The sequence below is a fragment of the Pangasianodon hypophthalmus genome, chromosome 21, assembly GCF_027358585.1.
Source record: "Pangasianodon hypophthalmus isolate fPanHyp1 chromosome 21, fPanHyp1.pri, whole genome shotgun sequence".
In the NCBI taxonomy this organism is placed as follows: Eukaryota; Metazoa; Chordata; class Actinopteri; order Siluriformes; family Pangasiidae; genus Pangasianodon; species Pangasianodon hypophthalmus.
Window position 1 is genome coordinate 18,039,910 of NC_069730.1, and position 19,698 is coordinate 18,059,607.

Sequence of the window (19,698 nt, forward strand, 5' to 3'; positions counted from 1 at the left end):
TGTGTGTGTGTGTGTGTGTTTATGTTCAGCCATAACTCCGTACCGGAATCCCCTGTAGCACATTAACTTCTCCTTACTTAGCATCATGCTGATTTCCGCCCACGTACTATTTTATGCCTTTCACGCCCAATTGACTACGTGATCCAGAGGAGAGGAAGGTTTTTTTTAAAAAAAAAAAAACCCGTCTTGCTCGGTGCTCCTTATACCACGGCGCTGTTGAATTCTTGAATTTCTGATTAATTTTCTATAACAGCAATTCAAGTGATGGTGTTTATATTAATGAGCTCCTTCCAATTCATTATCATTTCTATAGTAACAGCTAATTCACAGGAACTTGTGTGCCAGACACTCCACATAACCGTGTTGTTATAACAAATGTGTTGTTATTTAAGAAGGAAAAACAAGTAATCGAAGGAGTCTCCAGTGTCAGCACTTTGTAATGTATTCTTTGTAACATGACAAGCTGTTCCTTGTCTTATTAACTTTAAGAGAGTAAAGAAAGAGGGGCTGGCTTGTGCTGCTGTAACGTAAGTGATAACAGGAACTTATCTTGTGGGTGTTCCACAACAGGTTAAAAACGTGATGTTTTATTAATAAATAGAAAATTGTAATTGTTGGCTACTTGCCATGGTATATGAGGACTAAAACACTTCAGCATGTCCTGTTATAGGAAAAAAATCCACTTCAGTGTTGCTACACTAACTCCGGTCTGTTAATTATTTTCCCATAACAGCACGCCTCAAGTGTTTTATTCCTTACTAATTAGACTCATCATGCTCCATCTTTTACTAATGATGTACACAAGATGAACACACTTGCAATTACAGCTCTCATTATTGTCATTCGGGACTCTCTGGCTGCTCGGTCACGAGCCCAAATGGAACATAATGAGGCATGGAGCCGGTAATGAGTGTCCGGAAGCTGATGACGCTGTAATTCTCCAGTCCTGAAGTGAGTAGCTGTGCCAAGCTCCTGTTGGTCCAAGTGTAAAGCAGCTGCCTGGCCTCGACACAACAGAGTGCCATCGCAATAAGTATAGAAACGTATGGATTATTCATTTACGTTCCCTATATTAGGTCATTAATATCTTGGAAAGGAGTTGGGCAACGCTACCTGACTTTACGTTGGCCTAGACTATAGTGTTTCATTTGGCTTCATAGGCACCGAGTTCATCATCCACCTTTTACTGTCATCTCTATTTATCACGTCTAGAAAGCCTTCAGCGCCCTCCAGATATACTAACACGTACCAAGCTAAACAAGCCGAAAGGATAATCCTCCTCCAAAGAAGGCCATCCAAAATGAAAGACCAGACATACAAATTAAGATATTTCGCTACAGAAAATGAATCTCCCCCATCATGGTGGAATAACACAACATTTGGCTGTGAATGTAGGAATTCTGTAAGTTATTTTTTAGTTTAGCAGCTAGCGAGGCAATTTGTCTCTCCGGCACACCAAGTTTTTCGACTTATATGTACAACAGTTAGAGAGGTTGGAGAACTTTCCAGTATGAGATGAAGTCTGGCTGCTGTGGAAGTCAAAGTCCTGAAAGCGATATGTGTGTTGCGGTCACTGCAGTGGCAAAGCCATACTATAAGCTGGGCGTGCTTTGATAAGACGTTCTGTTACGTTTAGGAAAAAAACCACGCAAGAGAACCGACTAGCGACGTAACGCATTGATATTTACCTAGCTAAGAAAAAATGTTTATTTTGTATTTCTGTCAGCCATATTTTTTAAATCAAATAATCAATATAGTACTGAGGGTCTTTTATGAATATTCATGAGCAGTAGGCGCTCCAAGGCGGCCAAGCTACAATAATTTATTAAAAAATATATGTAGACACATAAATAGATATTTAAGATTTTATTGTGGTCATAATCCACATTTCATTGTGGTTTCCCAGAATTCAGCCACACTGACATCCAAGGTTTTTTTCTAGACCTCCGCACATTTCAGATTACTTAAGTAAGTAAGTAGTATAAGAGACCTGATCATGTTATAACTAGAGAACTTATAACATTTCAGATCACTTGCATAAGAAGGCTACGGGGGTTGGGTTCGACTATCTTGTAAAAATGGGACTGGCTCCATAGAACTGCTAGTGTGTTGCATGTGGCTAGTGTAGCCATGGTTACACCAGTTTCTGAAGCTCATTCGATCAGAATAAAGAACTTAAAATGTTCGAGGCATGTAAAATATTCTCTACAGTTCAGAAAATACCCTGCAAACATACCAGAAGTGGGCCATAAGAGTGTAAAAAAGCCACTCCAGGTGGCCTTGGCCTCTCTCACAGATCAGGAAAATAAACAGCTCTGAATCACTGAAGTCACTGACTCGCACCTCCTCTGAGGATCCACAAGTCCAACCTAAACTCAGAGAGCCACTGGAGAGGAATCTGACCTGTTTCTGGACTTCACTCGGAGTTAAAACGTGTTCAAATCTACTTCAGGGTTTAAAGTGGATTATATTCTCACTTTCCTCTATCTCTTTGACGTGTAAAATCTAGCGAGGACATGACCCAAGAACACCCGGGAGAGGAAGTGTCCTGTTTTCGGAATCACGTCTCACTTAAAAATGGCCGTATTACAAGAGCCACATAAAACAGTGTTTTCCTTGGAAATCAGGTTCCACCCTGTCCATGCCAAAACATACTCACTAAATCCATAGAAGACGAAATGCTGGTTGTGACCACAATAAATAGTCCTCATTAGGGTTATATTTAAAGAGCATTAATTGTAGCCTTATTTCCGCAAAAACGGAGCATCAGGGGAACTGACTCACCAATCTGTTTTCGATTTGTTTTTAATATATTTTTGATATATTTTTAATATAGGCTTCCTTTTCGTCAATGATACATCCAACCTTGTCAACAACATAGTGTGACAAATGATTTTTTTTTTTTTTTTTAATTTAAGACAAATTTGCTTCTATAATGCGTAAACTTGAGTTAATACCAAATCGTGATCCAAAGTCTTGACAATCAGTTTAACCACAGACAGGAAACACAGGATAAATCCAGTTCTTCCCTTGCTTATTTGGTGCCTGTATGCACACTTTAGGTTTAAAAGGTTTATGTGAAGAGAATCTAAACACCTGAATAATCAGTTTTGTTTCTTTAACAATCTTGTAGATTTGAGCAATGAAGAACAAATATTATCTTTTCCTTTAAAAGAGAAAGGCAAATTTCAAAGAATTCCCCTGCAAGTGCGCTGCCTCCAGGCATTAACGGCGCGTAGATTCAGAGCCGTAAAACAACGCTGGTCTGTCTGCAATCTGTCCGAATCCCACCGCAGCCATTATGCAGTTTGCACAGACATTTCCAAAGCGTACATATATAATATATACATACTGTACACAGCGCCGGAGCCAGAGCTGAGGAAAAACACATTTTTGTAATCCCATATTTGGGCCGAAGGGCCAATTGAGTGATTTGGTCGGAGGTGAATGGGAGGTCTCCGTGGCTCTTTATGTTCTCTCTGGTTCTAGTCCATTAAATGTTGCAGGCCTGTGGCTCGGCTCACGCCACGCCAACGTCTTGCACCAATACCTACCCGTCGGATGTTGCCGTAAAATCACGTCCCAAAGAAAACAAGCGTGTTCCAGCGTACCTTCATTATCACGCCAGTGTGCAGAAGGTGGGCAAGGTGAGAGGCTGAGGACTCAGAACATTGCGTCCACACGTACATGATGTGTTTGTGTGTCTTGGAAAGGTGATTAATGAAATATAACTACAAGCCAAGCTAAATTTCTGCACTTTGAGAGAAGTCTGTTGAGGGAAAACGTTCGATGATGTTGGCACACATTGTTACATTATTTTTTTCTTTGGAAAACCCCATGGTGAGGTTTTCGAAGGATGAATGGGAGCAGCCGGTTAGCTGGTTAACATGGCCGGCCTACTGGTTTTCACGATCACATGATCATGAGCAAAGGATCCAACTTCACAAGTAGAAAGGTCTATTATTCACCATGGGGGAGTTGAATTCTGGATTCTGATTAGTCAGAAGATATGGTTCTGCAAGGGAAATCACAGGTTTATATTAATGGCGCTTATTATCGTTTCTATAGTAACACATTCATTCGCAGGGACTTAGATTGCAGAATGTGTGCCATTTTTTTGAAAGGGGTGTTTATTTAACATTCATGGAATGAGTCTCCAGTGTCAACACATAGTAACAGTCAGAGGTAAAGCTCTAACGTTAAGTTTTCCACCACAGGAAGGTCTCCAGAACAGAGGAGTTTACACTATAGGAAAATAATTAACAGGATGGGGTGATGAAGCAGAGTTCCAGTTACCACCCTAATGTTGTTTATTTTCCAAAAACAGCACGTCCTGAAGTGTTTTATTTCTCTTATACAACAGCAATTTGCCAAATATTACAATTTGCATTAGTCAAATTTTTATCCATTTATAGATACTTTTAATGTGTGGAATGTCCATGAAACAATTTATAGCAGCTATAAAGTCATTTCCTTACGAGACTCTCTTTTTGTCCTCTTGAAGTTAATAAGACATATTTGTATAAATAAGACAAATTTATAATGAAAATAATAACAGGAACTAACGTTTGCAGACATTACACACAATGTAACTATAAATGGATGAAAAGCTATAACATTATAACGTAACATTATTTAATAAAAAATTATAATTGCTGTGGTATAAGTGGAATAAACCACTTCAGGACTTACTCTTATAGGAAAATAATCAACTTCGGGGTAGTAACAGTAGCTCCGCCTCATTACACCACCGTGTTGTTGATTATTTTCCTATAATAGCATTAGTTTTGTTTCTTACTTATTAGAGATTGGATGGTGTCTACAGTGTTACTAATTGTGACTCAGAGACTATAACAGAGAACATTGATCTCGATTATACTGGTTAGCTTTTGGTGGAGGTTCTCACATAAAAGTATCATTCATTTCTAAACTGAATCATTTAGAAAGATGAGAGTTATATTCATTACAGTGTCGCTCTCAGTCATGTGGTATGGTTGTATTTTTTTCCACTCAGTGCCAATCGGTTTCATTTGTGTCTCTGGTGAGGAGGGTCCACCCTTTGAATCTGTTCTAATTGGTTTTGAATGTGTTTAGAATATCCACGCTCACATTTCAAAGAGCACGTGAGTGCCTGACTTGTTTTCATTCATAGCTTCCACAAATGTGTTTAATCAAAAATGTCCAGCTGTCAGAATAATTACATGCTTGGCCAGCCTGTCGTCTTGCTTTTTCTTTTTTCTTTCTTTTTTTTTTTTTAAAAAATCCAACCATTTATTTTCTTATTTTTTATAAATGCAGTCATGCAGTCAACACAATTGCCACAATCAGAAAAAGAGGGAGAATGCACCTGCCCTTTCCTCCGCTAGCTGGACAGAACACATGAACATGTGCAGAACATATCTAAGCTCTGAAAAGGCCAATGAGTTTGTTCTAATCCACATGTAATCAAACCCAGGAGGGCCTAATTACCTAGCCGTTTACGTGTTGAGGCAAATACTACAATACCACAAAGTGGGACGAGTTTATAAAAACGCTAAATAAAGCACTTAGCTGGTACAAAAGGGCCCTTGTTTCTGCTGCTTGAAATGTTTGAAATCAAATGTCAGCTTCCAGAAAAAAATTTCCCCTTTACCATTATAATATTACACTGTTGATTCATCTGCTTTATAAAAACAGTCTGATTGCATGTGTTTTGCTACAGAACATGATGAAAACTGGAAGTATGTGTCTGTTTAATCTGTCATATTCTGTAAACTTGTGGTCCTTTAACTTTCATCGAACAAATGGTGATTCATTTTAGATTTTTTTTTAATGAAAAAAAAAGAAAAAGGAAAATGTACAATAACATGGCTGCGTAAATGTGCACACCCTTTTATAATGGGGCATGTGATTGTGCTCAGAATGAACCAATCACATTCAGACTCATTCAAACAATGCTCAGAATGAACCAATTCACTTTCAAAAGCCTGTCATCAATGAAGTGATTCGGACTAACCCCAAATAAAGATCAGCTGTTTTGTACGATTTTCTCAACTTCTTCTTCGTTTCATCTGACTGCTGAAGCTGTGATCCACAAAGAGTTTACGAAGCATATTGACGTATTGATCAGAAGAGGGGTACAACAGAATGATCAAAACATTAGCTGTATCATGGAACACTGTGAAGGCCATCATCAACAAGTGGAGAAACTGGGGTTAGCACAGTGACACTAAGAAGAACAGGACGTTCCTCTAAAATTGGAATTGGCAACTGGACAAGAAGAACTTGTCTTGGACAACAAGACTTGGCCTAAATCACTTCAAAGCATGTGGCAAAATGTTTTATGGTCTGATGCGACCAATGTAGAACTTTTTGGGCATAATTCTATTTTTTTTTTATTATTATTGACACAAAAACAAGACAGCTTAGCACCCATACCCACGATGAAGCATGGTGGTGGCAGCATCATGTTATGGTTCTGCTTCTCTTCAACTGGGACTGGGGCTCTAGTCAAGATAGAGGGAATCATGGATAGCTCCACGTAGCAATCTATTTTTGCACAAAACCTGCAGGCCTCTGTTAGACAGCTGAAGATGAAGAACAATTTCACTTTCCAGCACGATAACAAACCAAAGCACAAATCCAAGCCAACAAAGGAATGGCTTCAGAAGAAGAAGATGAATGTTTTGGAATGGCCCAGTCAGAGCCCAGATCTAATAATACATAAATCTTCTATGAAACCTGTGGAATGACATGAAGAGGGCTCTGCACAGGAGATCCCATCACAATCCGAGAGATCTGGAGCATGTTGCAAGGAAGAGTGGAATAAAATTGCCAAATCATGATGTGCTAAAGTGATAGACTCCTACCCCAAAAGTCTGAGTTCTGTATTACAAGTCAAAGGTGCATGAAGTATTAGTTAGAGGGTGTACACACTTCTCCAACCAGGTTACTGTAATTCCTTTCCCATAAAACATTTATATTTGTTTTTCACTTGAATTTTGTTGGTTGCTATATCACATTAATGATGGAAAAAGATCTGATACGGTTTATCTTGGTTTCCTTTTTTTTTTTTTTTTTTTTAATCACAAAAATCTGCCGTTTTAACAGGGGTGTGTAGACTTTTTATATCCGCCGTATGTTTCAAATCCAACCACACTGCCCTTGTGCATTTAAAGTTGCAGCGATTTATTTGTGAGCTAAAGTTAAATGAAACCAACTTTACGCTTTTTTCAGATTGTTAATGCGCCGTTATTCTCAAGTGAGCAACTTGTTTTTATCTACAGTCTATAAATATTTTCATAGAAAAAAAAAAAAAACCTACCAACCTTCTGAATACTTACACACTTGTTCAGCAGCTGTACTCCTTTCTTTGAGAGAACTTTCTGGAAGAACTTAGTCCAGGAACGTAGCATGGTATTGGCAGGAGCACACACACACACACACACACACACACACACACAAACACACGCACACCATGTTGTCCAACAGAAAGTGTGGCCTATTGGAATCTATTTCATCCACTCAGTCTCAGGGCCAGATTTACTTAAAAAACATTTAGCACATCTGAAAATGGTTTGCGTTTGCAATTTCAGTAGCGTGATCAATGACTGGTGTGCAGAAAACAGCTCAACCAATCACTGTCTCTGCTGCACGGGTGTAAGCTGTGACTGCGCTAAATGCTTTTAGAAATCAGGCGCCATTTGTCACACTGCATCAGCTTCCTTAAAGTGTTATATTTGGCTCAGCTCGCATGAATTCACATCAAATGACCTTATCCATTAGTAATTAGGCAGTGTAAATAGAGTGCTGGGATCGCTCTTTTTCACCTGCTAATAGCACTCCTGTTCCACTTTCATTAAAATGGAAGATTGTTTCTTTGTATTGGCTCAAGCGCTGGTACGCTTTAGGAAACTAATGCAATTTGTTAAACTGCAAGACAACAAACCCATGTCACGATTATAATGAAATAAATAATATACACCAGTCACTGCTGAGTACAATGACTGTAATAGCTATTGAGGTAACACAAAAAACACACTCATGGACCACAGTTCAGTCAGTGCTGTCTGTATTTTTTTACAGAACGTGTGTGGATGATTCAACACACTCCTGCCTGGCTGGTCAGATAGCCTTTTAATAGGGATGACATCAGCCTGTAAAGGAACCTGACCTCTCGTAAAGCCACAAACCTCGGGCTCCATGCCCTCCGCCGATTCTCCTCACAAAACCAGACGCGTGCAGTATCTGAAGCATCTTGCTCTCCAGATCTTCCACTCGGCCTCACGTTCTCTTGCACTGAATGACTGTAAATCAATTACCAGAGGCTACATAACACTACACTGACTGACAGTGATGTTTCTTTACTCAAGTAAAAGTGCAGTTACTCATCTGAATAAATCCTCTGGTAATAGTTGAACTACAGCTTCAAATTCTTCCAAATAGAAAAGCGTAAACTCTTAACTTTACTTAGAGTATAAGAGTGACATCTGTCTCAATTTCAAACCACACACAGATTTTGGTAAATGAATGCTTCTTTCACTGAGGAACCAAAGAATATGAGAAGATATAAGCTAGTGCTTACTAACAACAGCTTTATTTCTAATCTCTCACGTTAGCTAGCATGATAATAACTCTACCTGAATGCTAATAGCTAGCTTACACTGATAAATACAGTCTATGCTGCAGCAGATAGATCACAGTGATGGGTATTAAATGTCATTCTGTCTGTCATCTGTTAAAGTTTAGATTTGATAGGAACTCTGATCAACTCCTTTAACACTGCCTGATGCTAACACGGCGCCTTATAACTCTAGAGAAATGTAGTGAACGTGCATAGAAAGTGTAGAAAGTGTAGAAGAGATTTTTCCTTTTGAAACGTAGGAAGTAAAAGTCAAAAATAGTAAGAAGAAAAAAAAGGAAAAGTAGAGGTACTTGAAAAGCAGACTTAAGTAACAGTACTCGAGTGGAGGAACTGTGCTTCTTGTAGCTCAGGGGTATTCAACTAAAACCTGTGAAGGTCCAGTTACATTAAATTCCTTCCATACAACACTCAAGCCAATAGCATGACTGAATGGTGACAACATTTACCTTATAAAGCTTGACCATTAGTGAATAGCTCATGGCTATAAATAAATATGTTTTGCTCATAAGTGAATAGCGCCACAGATCGATGAGACACGGATTTGACATGGGGAAAATAAATACATACTACCAGTTTTCTCCCTGATTCAGACTTAGCCAATTCCTACACTCTATTACCAGTCTAGCACACACACACACACACACACACACACACACACACACATGGATGAAAGTGCTGTCTACCGCCTTCCTCATGCACAAGTTCACAAACCCCCATGATTGGCTAGTGTCATTGTGATTGACAGGGGAGAGTGTGTATGTCATAACTCCTACTCAGATCCCAGCCATGGATGGCTGTAGCATCGCTGGGATTCGAACTAGCGATCTACGAGTGAACGCTTTTCCTTTGTGCAGCTAGTCAACTTTTTTGATCAAGCCATGTCATAAATTTGATAATCAGACAAGAGAGAGTAAATAAAATGAAAAATATATTCAGGGAATCTGTGTAAATATATAAACATATCTAAAAATATATAATAAATTATATATTGTATAATTTATATAATTTATATTTAAAAAACTATACTATAGTACAGTATAGTACATATAGTACTATAGTACAGTAGTAGTACTATAGTAGTAGTAGTACATATAATACTATAGTACAGTATTTTTGTTTGTAGTTTGCGGTGTTCATATCTTGTCCGCGGTCCACCATTTGCCCCCGATATACTTAGTTATAGCTTTATCAGTAAGGATAAGGGTCCTAAATGGGATTCCTCAAGATGTAAAGCATTACACTTAGTACATTAAACTTAAACTTAAAATCCCAGTGAAAGACCCATTCAAGAAAATGTGTCAGCGTTTCCTGGTAAGTGTGTCAGCATTTCCTGGTTTCTATCAACAAATTCGTCAAAAACTAAAATGTCTGACTGTCAAATGTCAACTATAGGATTCGTAATCAAACTTCAAGGATATAGTATTAAAAATCTGCAAAACAATACACAAAAATCCAATCTTTTTCATCAGAGACCCTGTTACAAGGAAAGTCTTTTAATTCAGTACACGTTACATATTTTGTACTTTTTTTTTCATTCTGGCCTTGCTCGAAGGTAAAAATCAGGTGTAAGTGGGCTTTCCCCTCCACTGTCCCACACAGGCATCCAGCCAAAGTGACCCAACTAACTCTTTAGTCGCTCTTTAATTCTACTTTAATATACTAAGCACTTCCTCCTCTGGCTTATAGAAGTCCCACTGGCTCCTAATTCAACCGTTCTGTTCCAGCTCGCCCCTACCAAATCAAACGCTTCTGAGGAAAAACAGAAAGACTTCAAGAACTATTGACCCGTTTGTCTTTTCATACAAATGCACAAAATAAATGGTGATATAACATGAGGTGCTTTGCGCTTTGGAGTAATGGATCAATTTCTCCATCAATTACACCAACTCTAAACACTGAGTGAACGTTACGCAAAAGACTGAGACGCATGTAAATCATCGTAAGCCTCCGGCCATGGTCAGCATCAGAAGCGAATTGGAAACGTGTCCGTACTTCAGTGGAAACGTCTGGTACACGTACACTGAAGCTACCTGGATGTGTTTCAGAGGGCTTCATCCAGAGTTCAATCCTGTAGTCACGAGTTAAGAGCGATGATCGTGGCCTTGCTCTACCCCACTTAATCCAAATTGAGAACACATCTTGTTATAGAGAGTCCAGGTCTGCTTGCAATTAATGTCCAAACATGAGCTATGGCTGTACACAAAAAAGCAGCGGGAGTAAAAATGTAGTGCATTTACATTCAAGAACTGTATTGAGACATGAAATCATTATGAAAGTTTGCTTTCCAGTGTACCGTAATGCACAGCAATTGTCGACAATATAACAGATCATAATAAACAAAAGAACTCGATTGGAAAGTTTATAATCTTTCAATTACAACCTTTCATTTCTGTATCTATCAAAATATGACAAAAACAAATTATTACACGGTTTAGACCATCAGTTCACATGACATGAATTCCACATTTTTTAAAATCAAGCTCATGTTTTTTGGAGTCCAGTTGATTTCCTTTGCGAGCTCCGCCAGTTCATCTCTAAGGCCAGACTGTTACTGATGATTATATTAGAATTAGCAGCCACATTCGTCCTCTATAACCTTGTCATATTTAATATAGCAAGATATGAACTCTGTTAAGACTTGTAAGGAACAGCTTTTACCACAGCGCTGTTGAATTTTTTTATTCTGTCTGGTCATAAAGTTTGTTCATTTTCTGGAACAGCAGCTTTGAGAGTAGTGCAGCTGCAATCCACAGGTTTATATTAATTCGCTCATTCTAATACATCATCGTTTCTATAGTAACAGCTCATTCACAGGGACTTGTACGCTGAACGCCAGCCATAAACGGATAAAAAAAAAAATCAATGTAATTATTGATATGGTGAAGTTTTCTGTAAGGAAATGTTTATTAAACATTAATGGAAGGAGTCTCCAGTGTCAGAGCTTTGTACCAGTCAGAGATAAATCTATAAGTTTTCAGACACAGGAAACTCTGCAGGATATTGCAGAACAGTAACTGTAACTATAAATGGATAAAAAGTGCATGTCGTTCTTTAAAAAATAAAAACTTGTGATCATTGGCAAACTGCTGTGGTATAAGAGGAATAAAACACGTCAGGAAGGGAAGTTGTAGGAAAATAATTAATTTCAGGCTGATAACAGTGACTCCACCTCCTGACACCACCATGTCTAGAACTACACAGTTTAATCCATTTTGAGGTCCAGTTTGTTTCCTTTTTTGGGATTTACCAATTTATCTATAATTTCATTAAATGCCTGAGGCAGATCCTCAGTGATGATTATCTTCTCATATTAGTTGCTAATTAGTAACAAATGTTACTAATCGTATGTTCTTTTTCCATATCTGGTTAATATTAAAAAAAAAAACCAAGTTATGCTCCAGTTTATGCATGACACTTTTTTTAAGCCCATATTTTGGGGATCCAGTTGCTTTCCTTTTCAAGCTTCTTCAGATCAGCTCTTATTTCAGTGAACGCCATGGCCAGATCGTCGTTGATGATGATCTTCTCGAATAAGTAGCCATATTTGTCCTCCATATCCTGTGCAGTGTTAATCATATCTTCAAAGTCTGCCTCCTGTAAAATGTGGGAGAGATGAGTTTCACAGCTGTGCAGAATTGCTTAGGAATTAATGAACTGTGCAAAAAAAAAGAACTGTGCAGTTTAATGCAGCTAATATGGATCAGGTTAAACAGACTACTACTAGGTCCAATAATGACACTGTCCGCCATATTTAAAACGGAAAATGACGATTTATGGATTCCCAAAACTGCACACGCTATGGTAAGACCCATCTTGCTCGTAAATATGTCCGGATCTTTCTCATAAAGGTATTTCATTTCGTAGTTGAAACATCATGAGTCGCACTGGAATGGAGAAGATCTGTCAGGAGACCATAAAAATGAACAGAACACTAAAGTTAGATCATGACCAAACTCCAATGTCCGATTGGTTTTTGCTAAATCACAGATTAACGCAGGTTAATCTGGATCAATGAGTGACACTTTTGCACTGTAGGGCACCTCAGGGCCTGGCAGTATATAAAACAACATCCAGGTGTGTGGGATGACCTTAAAGGGTTTTTCTAAGACCCTGGGGTGGCTTTAGGTGCTCCAGCGTGAGTGATCACAGCATGATCCATATGGTTCTCATTGGGGTTCCTCTCCATCCAGATCCCCCAACTCCCATCTTACTACCCACCAAAAATCCCAAGACGCCAGTGCAGAGGGCAGGAGAACCTGTTTCGTTGTTCTTAGAGAACACCTGCAGCCCACCCTGGAGTGGTTTTAAAGGAGACCTTTGCCATGAAAAGTCAGCGAGGCCCCAAAAAAGGGTTGAGACGCAGTCCAAGTCTGGTGTGTACATGACTATTTAAACATGGTAGCATGTTAAATTCTATCATGTGGTGGAAATATGGCACTTGCAGATTATAAGGGGGGAAAATGAGCTTGTAAATTCACAGGCTTCTTCAAACAATCTATTGTTTTTTTTTATTTAAAAAAAAATCGAAGCATTAATCTTTAACTCATCTAGTCATTGTTGGATATCCATATCCAATGTTACTACCCTTAGCTAAAAGCTATTACAGCATTCTCTATCCTGATTGATCAGATGGTGTTGATTTTTTTATAACAGCAGCTCTGACAGTAGTTCCAGCTGCAAGACAAATCCCAGGTTTATATTAATGCACTCATTCTAATATGTTATTGTTTTTACGTATAATAACAACTTACATGGGGACTTGTACAGTGGATGTGCCATCATTTTTAATCCGACTAATTTGGGAAAATGTACCATCTCTTTTCATTCTTTTCTTTTTCTTTCCATCGGCACACCAAGTGTTTGTTTATGGATATCTTTGTCTCTTTCATCCGCTTATCTAGCAGCAGTTAAAAACAGCTAGGACCTACCTAACTCATTAGTTACAAATTCAGACCCACACACCAGAAATTTTTTTCTGTGACATACAATAACTGGCTTCTGTTTTAAATGTGACAGTGTATTGGACTAATTTACTTCAAATCTGTGCTCATCGACAGCCCCCTAGGTGGACACCTGCCCAGAAGGTCTGGTCAACAATCCATCCCCAGTGTTTGAATACGGGGCCGATGTGTGATACGGTGAAAAGTTTCCTAAATGGTCACACAGAGTCTGGTGTTTCTGTTAGGAAATCAATTCAGCTGCAATCCCACAAATTAACGACACATTCTTTAATAGTTTAACATGTCTAAAGCATTACTTATTGACCTGGCCTTACCATAAATGTCCTCGTTGGCATTGGTTCATCACAGCTGGCCAGGATTTTCACTTTTCTCCGGCTGAGCCTCAGCTGTTCTATCGCTGGAGGCTTGACGAACGTAACATACGGTTTGAATTCTGTTGTGTACAACAACTTTACAGCCTTCAGACAAGACGAGAAAACAGTTTGGTTAGCATATTAGGAGACATTTGCTACATTAGTCATTAAATCATTAAACTGGCATCCGCTGTGCTGACGAGAGCTCTGCTTTTGTTTCCATTCGGCCCGCGCCGTGCCGACTTCGGTGCCTGCTTCCCTCGTCAGCCATCATGCCGTTTCATTTCCTAATACCACAATTTCATTTCTCCTTATTGCACCAGATACAAAATAACAAAGCCATGAAGAGGAGAAAAACTTCATGGAACATTTGACCAAGGCAGTGCAGGATGATGCTGTGTGAGGCACACGCCATAATTTCATATATGATGCCTGTGGTGTGTGTTCATTAATATAGCAAGAATGTTGCTATAAATGTTACAAGCTGGTGAAAAATAATCACAGCAGAGGAAATGTACCAACTGGAGAGGGGCTGACAGAAGCTCCCCGACCAGAATGACATAATTCCTGCCCTTGCCCTCAGCTCCAAAGTCAACAAACATGACATGTAATATAGACCCCTCTCTCTCTCTTTCTCTCTCTCTCTCTCTCTCTCTCTCTCTCTCTTTCTCAGTATGTGTATATGTGTGTGTGTGTAGGAGATTTGAAGGACTTGTCATGATCAGCATGTTTGTACCAACTCTTTAATAAGCAGTTATGGAATAATACAGGGCTTCTCTTCCCACATGAACTGTTGATCCATTTAAGGCACACACACCGAGGGTCTACCACTCACATGGGGCTCCACATCCAGCAAGCACACCTTGCTCTCCGCTAGAACCTTGCGGACCGAATCCAGGCTGGTGCCGTAGTAGTTCCCACCGTGTCTTCCGTACTCTATAAACCTGTCCGTGGGCAGTTTGGAGCAGGAATTAGACATGGGAATAAACATTGGCCTGTTGGTCTGGCAGCCATGGGATTGGAGAATTTTGGGAAGCTTTCCGCCCTGATTTCTTCTAACAAACATGGGAGTAGTAGTACCTAGCGACAAGAACATGCCAAAGTGCTAAAAAAGAAATCTACCCAAAACACAAAACTATATAATCAGAATGATACATCCAATACATTCAATACATCCAGAAAGAGCGTGATATTTATTTTGGGAAATCCAAGAATCATTATTCCGTACCATAACATGAGAGCACATAACGTGAAGAACTGATGACAAAATTTTGCAACGCGACTAACACACAACAGGGATTATAAAGACAGACGAATCAAGGGTTTAACACAGAAGACCTGGACATCATCAGGAAACACACCAGAGACAGGACATGGGTGGAGACAGGACTAGAACAGAAACAAAAGCACATGGCGATGTCAACAAAATCACATGACGTGAACTCAAAACAAAACATGAAATCAGTGCTCAGAAAGGAAATTCATGACACTGACATACATTAAAATGTATAGGAATTTAAGCAAAATAAATAGTTTTGTTGACTTTAATATGAACATAGTAAGAAAGAAAAGCTGCGACCACTAACCCCACCCCTTGTCCTACCCTTAAAGGCGAAGTCTTTTTTGAAAGACAGAATGCTTTTTTGTTACACATATTTTTGCCATTTTTAATAAAATATCTGCCCAAAGGAGTGAAACCATGAACTAACTTCACGATCTAACCAATCAGGACTAAGAGGCATGTCCACTTGCCTGTCAATCATGTTGTCTGTCAATTCAGAAAGCCCAATTTCCTGCACTAGCTTTCAAATGCTCTATCAAAGAGTCTGGATTGGTTCAGGTTTTGCATTTCAAAAACTACCTTTGATCAAGGACTATACCTTTAACTTCTCCTAACGTGCATGTTCCAGTCCTTACAGAGCTGACACCATGTTGACACAAGAAAATCCAGAGCTTTAGGAAGTTTACACGTAATCCTGAGCTTGGCTCCAATCCGTCATCACCTTTGACTGGCAGATTTCTGTTAAAGTGTGGAAACTGGAACCGAAACACTCGCATGTCATATGAACTGCAGCCAGATTGACTGTGGTCAGTTTGCCGCACTCATCCGTTTGCACGTAAATGTGACACGCGAGAGTGGTAAAGCTCTCGGTCTGATCTAAACGTGCATGTACGCAGCGAGGGGAAACTGGGAAACGGCCCAAACCGTCATCGAGCTGCCACATCTTACTCCTCTCATCTCATGTTCTGGTTTCACGTTTGAGATAATAATGGTTCGCCTTCCACCATAGTGAGTAGTGCAGGCGTTTGAAGTAGGTTGTAGCGTATTTTCAGGAGATCATGCTTCCAGACATTTTGGCACTGTGTGGCTTTATCTAATCTGCAATGTTACACTTTAAATTGGAGCCACCTGTCTGGGCCATCTTTGGAGGGAGGGTGCCAAAACTTCCAGTACAAGACTCATGAGGAAGATAAAGCATGAAAATTCAATGCTTTCCATAAGATTGTCAGTTTAGCATAGAAAACAAGCCAATTCATCGCTTTGGCACTGGAATCCATGGATTATCCGATTTTGAAATAAAGTGAACGGATAACTGTTTTAAAGTCAACCATGCACACAAAACACATTTCACGGCGCATGAATCATTCTTACAGTGGGTGCCATTTTTCCATCATATTCCTGCAGGGAAAAAAAGATGACTTGCAATTGTTTACTGTTGCATAAGTGTTTTAAAGTGTAAAGACCAAAAGCTTCTTTTGGATCTGACTCCAGCTTTTAACATCGGAACACTGGGCAGAGGGAAGTTCGGGGTTGAACCCTCCTGAAATATTTTAGGACAGTTCCAAATGCTTATGGGTAACATAACACACATACAGCGCAGGTGATTTTATATATATAATGTCAAATAATATTGTTTTTTTGCAATAATGATCATAAAATGTTCATAAAAGATTCCTCCATAATATATATTTATATATATTTCCCCACATCAAACGAATGCATCTCTTAGTCTGTTTAATCACATTCATTTGGCTAGTTGCTATGGATGAGAAACAGGATCAACCAATCAGAATCATGCATTTTACCCATTTCCGTTTGAAAGCTACTAGCTACAGCTAGCTACGTAGGCTCTAAGCTCAGGGATATCAAGGTGCTCTGATTAAAAGCAGGATGCACATGCGTAAACTCAGTGTTTATTAGGGTTAATCCAAAAAGCATCGTCATAATCCATAGCGGCGATCAAATCACAAGCAGGCTGTAACGCAAGCGTAATCTATAAATTGAAAACAAGAACACAAGCAACTCCAGGAAGCATAGAATCAAACAACAAGCCTGATAATGGACACTTACAATGAATGAGACTTCAGGAAGAGACGAAGGAAGATGAAGGTATATAAAAAGAAACTAATCAAGAGATAAACTCAGAACAGGTGCACACATTAGGTAACAGACTAATGACGGGGTTGGGCATGCAAACGATGAGCTGAAAGGTAAATCTGTTTTCATAATGTAGAGACGTCATTTTTTTAAACCCTATTACTATCATGTTATTTAATCATTTTCAGTAGAACTGTCAGAAATGATATTTCAATTCATAGGTTTATTACTGTTATTAATATGGCACGATTGTTTGATGGTAGATTGTGCCTTAAATAATAAAATGACAAATTCTGAATACTACTGCTGTGAAAATGCATCAGTGCATCAGATCTTGTTGTAGGAGTAAACGAGTGTGTGAATGACTGTATGGTGCTCAGTGATGGACTAACATCTCAACCAGGGTACATTCCCACTTCGTGCCCAGTGCTCCTAGAATACACCACACAACTCTGACCAGGATAAAGTGGTTCCTGAAGATTTCTGAACGAATATTTCCTCACCCCCTAATTCCTGAAATTAATTCCTGGCTACAGCCATACTTCTGGATATTCTTCTGATTATTGAAGATGAATGTAATTTATTGCAGAAATACAAAACACTGGCTTCTCTTTAGTCCTCTGTTCTGGTACAGTTTGGTTTTGCTTGCTTTACCAGAGACTGCACCATGATGACTCGCTCCACATCCAATGAACAAGGCACGAAAACCTGGTTCAAACCACAGAGGACTCTTAAAATAGTCCATCCGTTCAATATAATGCGACACTGCTCGTGGACGCATGCTTTAGACATTTCCGTCTGCTTTCGAGTGAAATTCGAGCAAGTGGATATTTCCTGTCAGTTTCTGGTCATGAACGTCACAACTCCAAACCCTAAAAAAGGATAAAGTGTGTGATGTAAATTCCAGGAGAATCTTTAAAGTTTGAAGCAGAGCTATTGTTCAGAATATTGGTCAAGGGTTTTGATGGAAAAAGCAAAGAAACTAATGAATTTGTGTTAGTTAATATAGATCTAGGCACAGGACCAGGGCTGCCATTTGTGTCCTATTGCTATTAAATTAACAAATACGTATGTAAAGTAAAGCTGAAATACAATTCAGTGACAACAACCTACGTGCATGTTTCTGTACAATATCTACAGCATTCTTTCTTTGTCCCAGTCCACTATAGTTTCACATTACCTTGAAATATAATCATTAATATACTCAAAAATCATATTATTTTTGCATCAATGTTGAATCCATTTAACATCTCATGCTTGGAAACATCTTTTCCACAATTCTTCTATTATAGATTCTGATAAATGTACATTTTACATCACATTCACTCAACCCTGTTACCTGAACACATTCATGCCTATAAAATATGTGGAATATTCCACAAGTCACATGTTCAGTAGGATTTTGAATTTCCTGACAATCATGAGAAGAAGAAAATCTATTTTCAGTGATATTGTGATTTTGACTGAAGAGGTCACTTTGAAAGTAGAATGCTGTTACACAAATTAAAGATTGAAAGTAAATTATTAAGAAAAAAAACTTTAAGTAAATCATTTAAAAGTCCCTAATGAAATTATCATGGATGCCACATTTTGTGTAATTTATGCTGGAAAAAAAAAAACCTGTCAATCTTTCAATACTTTCAATTGTGTTCCTACTGTGAGAGCCTTAAAACACATTTTCGAATGATTAAATGTATATTTTGTTAGATCCGATGTTGTAAAATGATTGATTAAATCATTAATCAAATTATACCAATATTATTCCTTCCTGGATATAGACTGGTTATGGTTCTATGCTAATAATTGTAGGGTTGTGAGTTCAAATCCCAGGGCTGCCAGAGGACAAAGGTTAGAGCTCCAAGCAAGGATTTCAACTGCAGATCAACATAATCTAATGGCAAACTCATAGAAATGGGAACAGATGAATTTCATTAGATTTCATGAGAATAAAGTCACAAGAAAACATGCTAACTTTCACCCTTTTATCTTTTCATACAATTTAATATTGGCTTAGATTGATTGCCTCATTTGTAAGTCATTTTAAATAAAAGCATATTCGGTTATTGGTTAAAAAAAAAAAAAAAAAAAAAGGTAAAATAGCTATTAAAGAGAATAATGACCATCTGGAATGATCTCATTTGCATAACATTAAACATTAAAAGGATAAAATGGAAAATCTCAGTTGTATACTAGTGGTGTTGAGACTCACTTTTGGTCGAGGATATCTTTTTCAAAAGCGTGTTTGGAGACAAAATGGTAGTCCACGCCCTCTCTCTCATGTCTTCTGCGCTCACGGGTCGTGTCTGTGGAAATTAGAAAACAATACTGGATCTCAAAGGAACACTTCACCCAAAATAATTAAAGGAATACTCCAGCATTTAC

At 38.6% G+C, this 19,698-nt stretch overlaps 1 protein-coding gene across 3 annotated transcripts in view; it reads right to left on the reverse strand.

Moving 5' to 3' along the window:
- Positions 1–10,154: 10,154 nt before the first annotated feature.
- Positions 10,155–19,698, reverse strand: part of mpp7b (MAGUK p55 scaffold protein 7b) — a 53,655-nt gene continuing 44,111 nt past the window's right edge. For all 3 annotated transcript variants that reach the window (XM_034314521.2, XM_026946265.3, XM_034314522.2), the window contains 4 exons: positions 19,526–19,619; positions 14,773–14,881; positions 13,899–14,042; positions 10,155–12,217 (listed from right to left, as the gene is read on the reverse strand). In XM_034314521.2, coding sequence (XP_034170412.2) covers positions 12,044–12,217; positions 13,899–14,042; positions 14,773–14,881; positions 19,526–19,619 — 521 coding nt within the window. In that variant the 3' untranslated portion in view covers positions 10,155–12,043. The remainder of the gene's footprint in view (positions 12,218–13,898; positions 14,043–14,772; positions 14,882–19,525; positions 19,620–19,698) is intronic.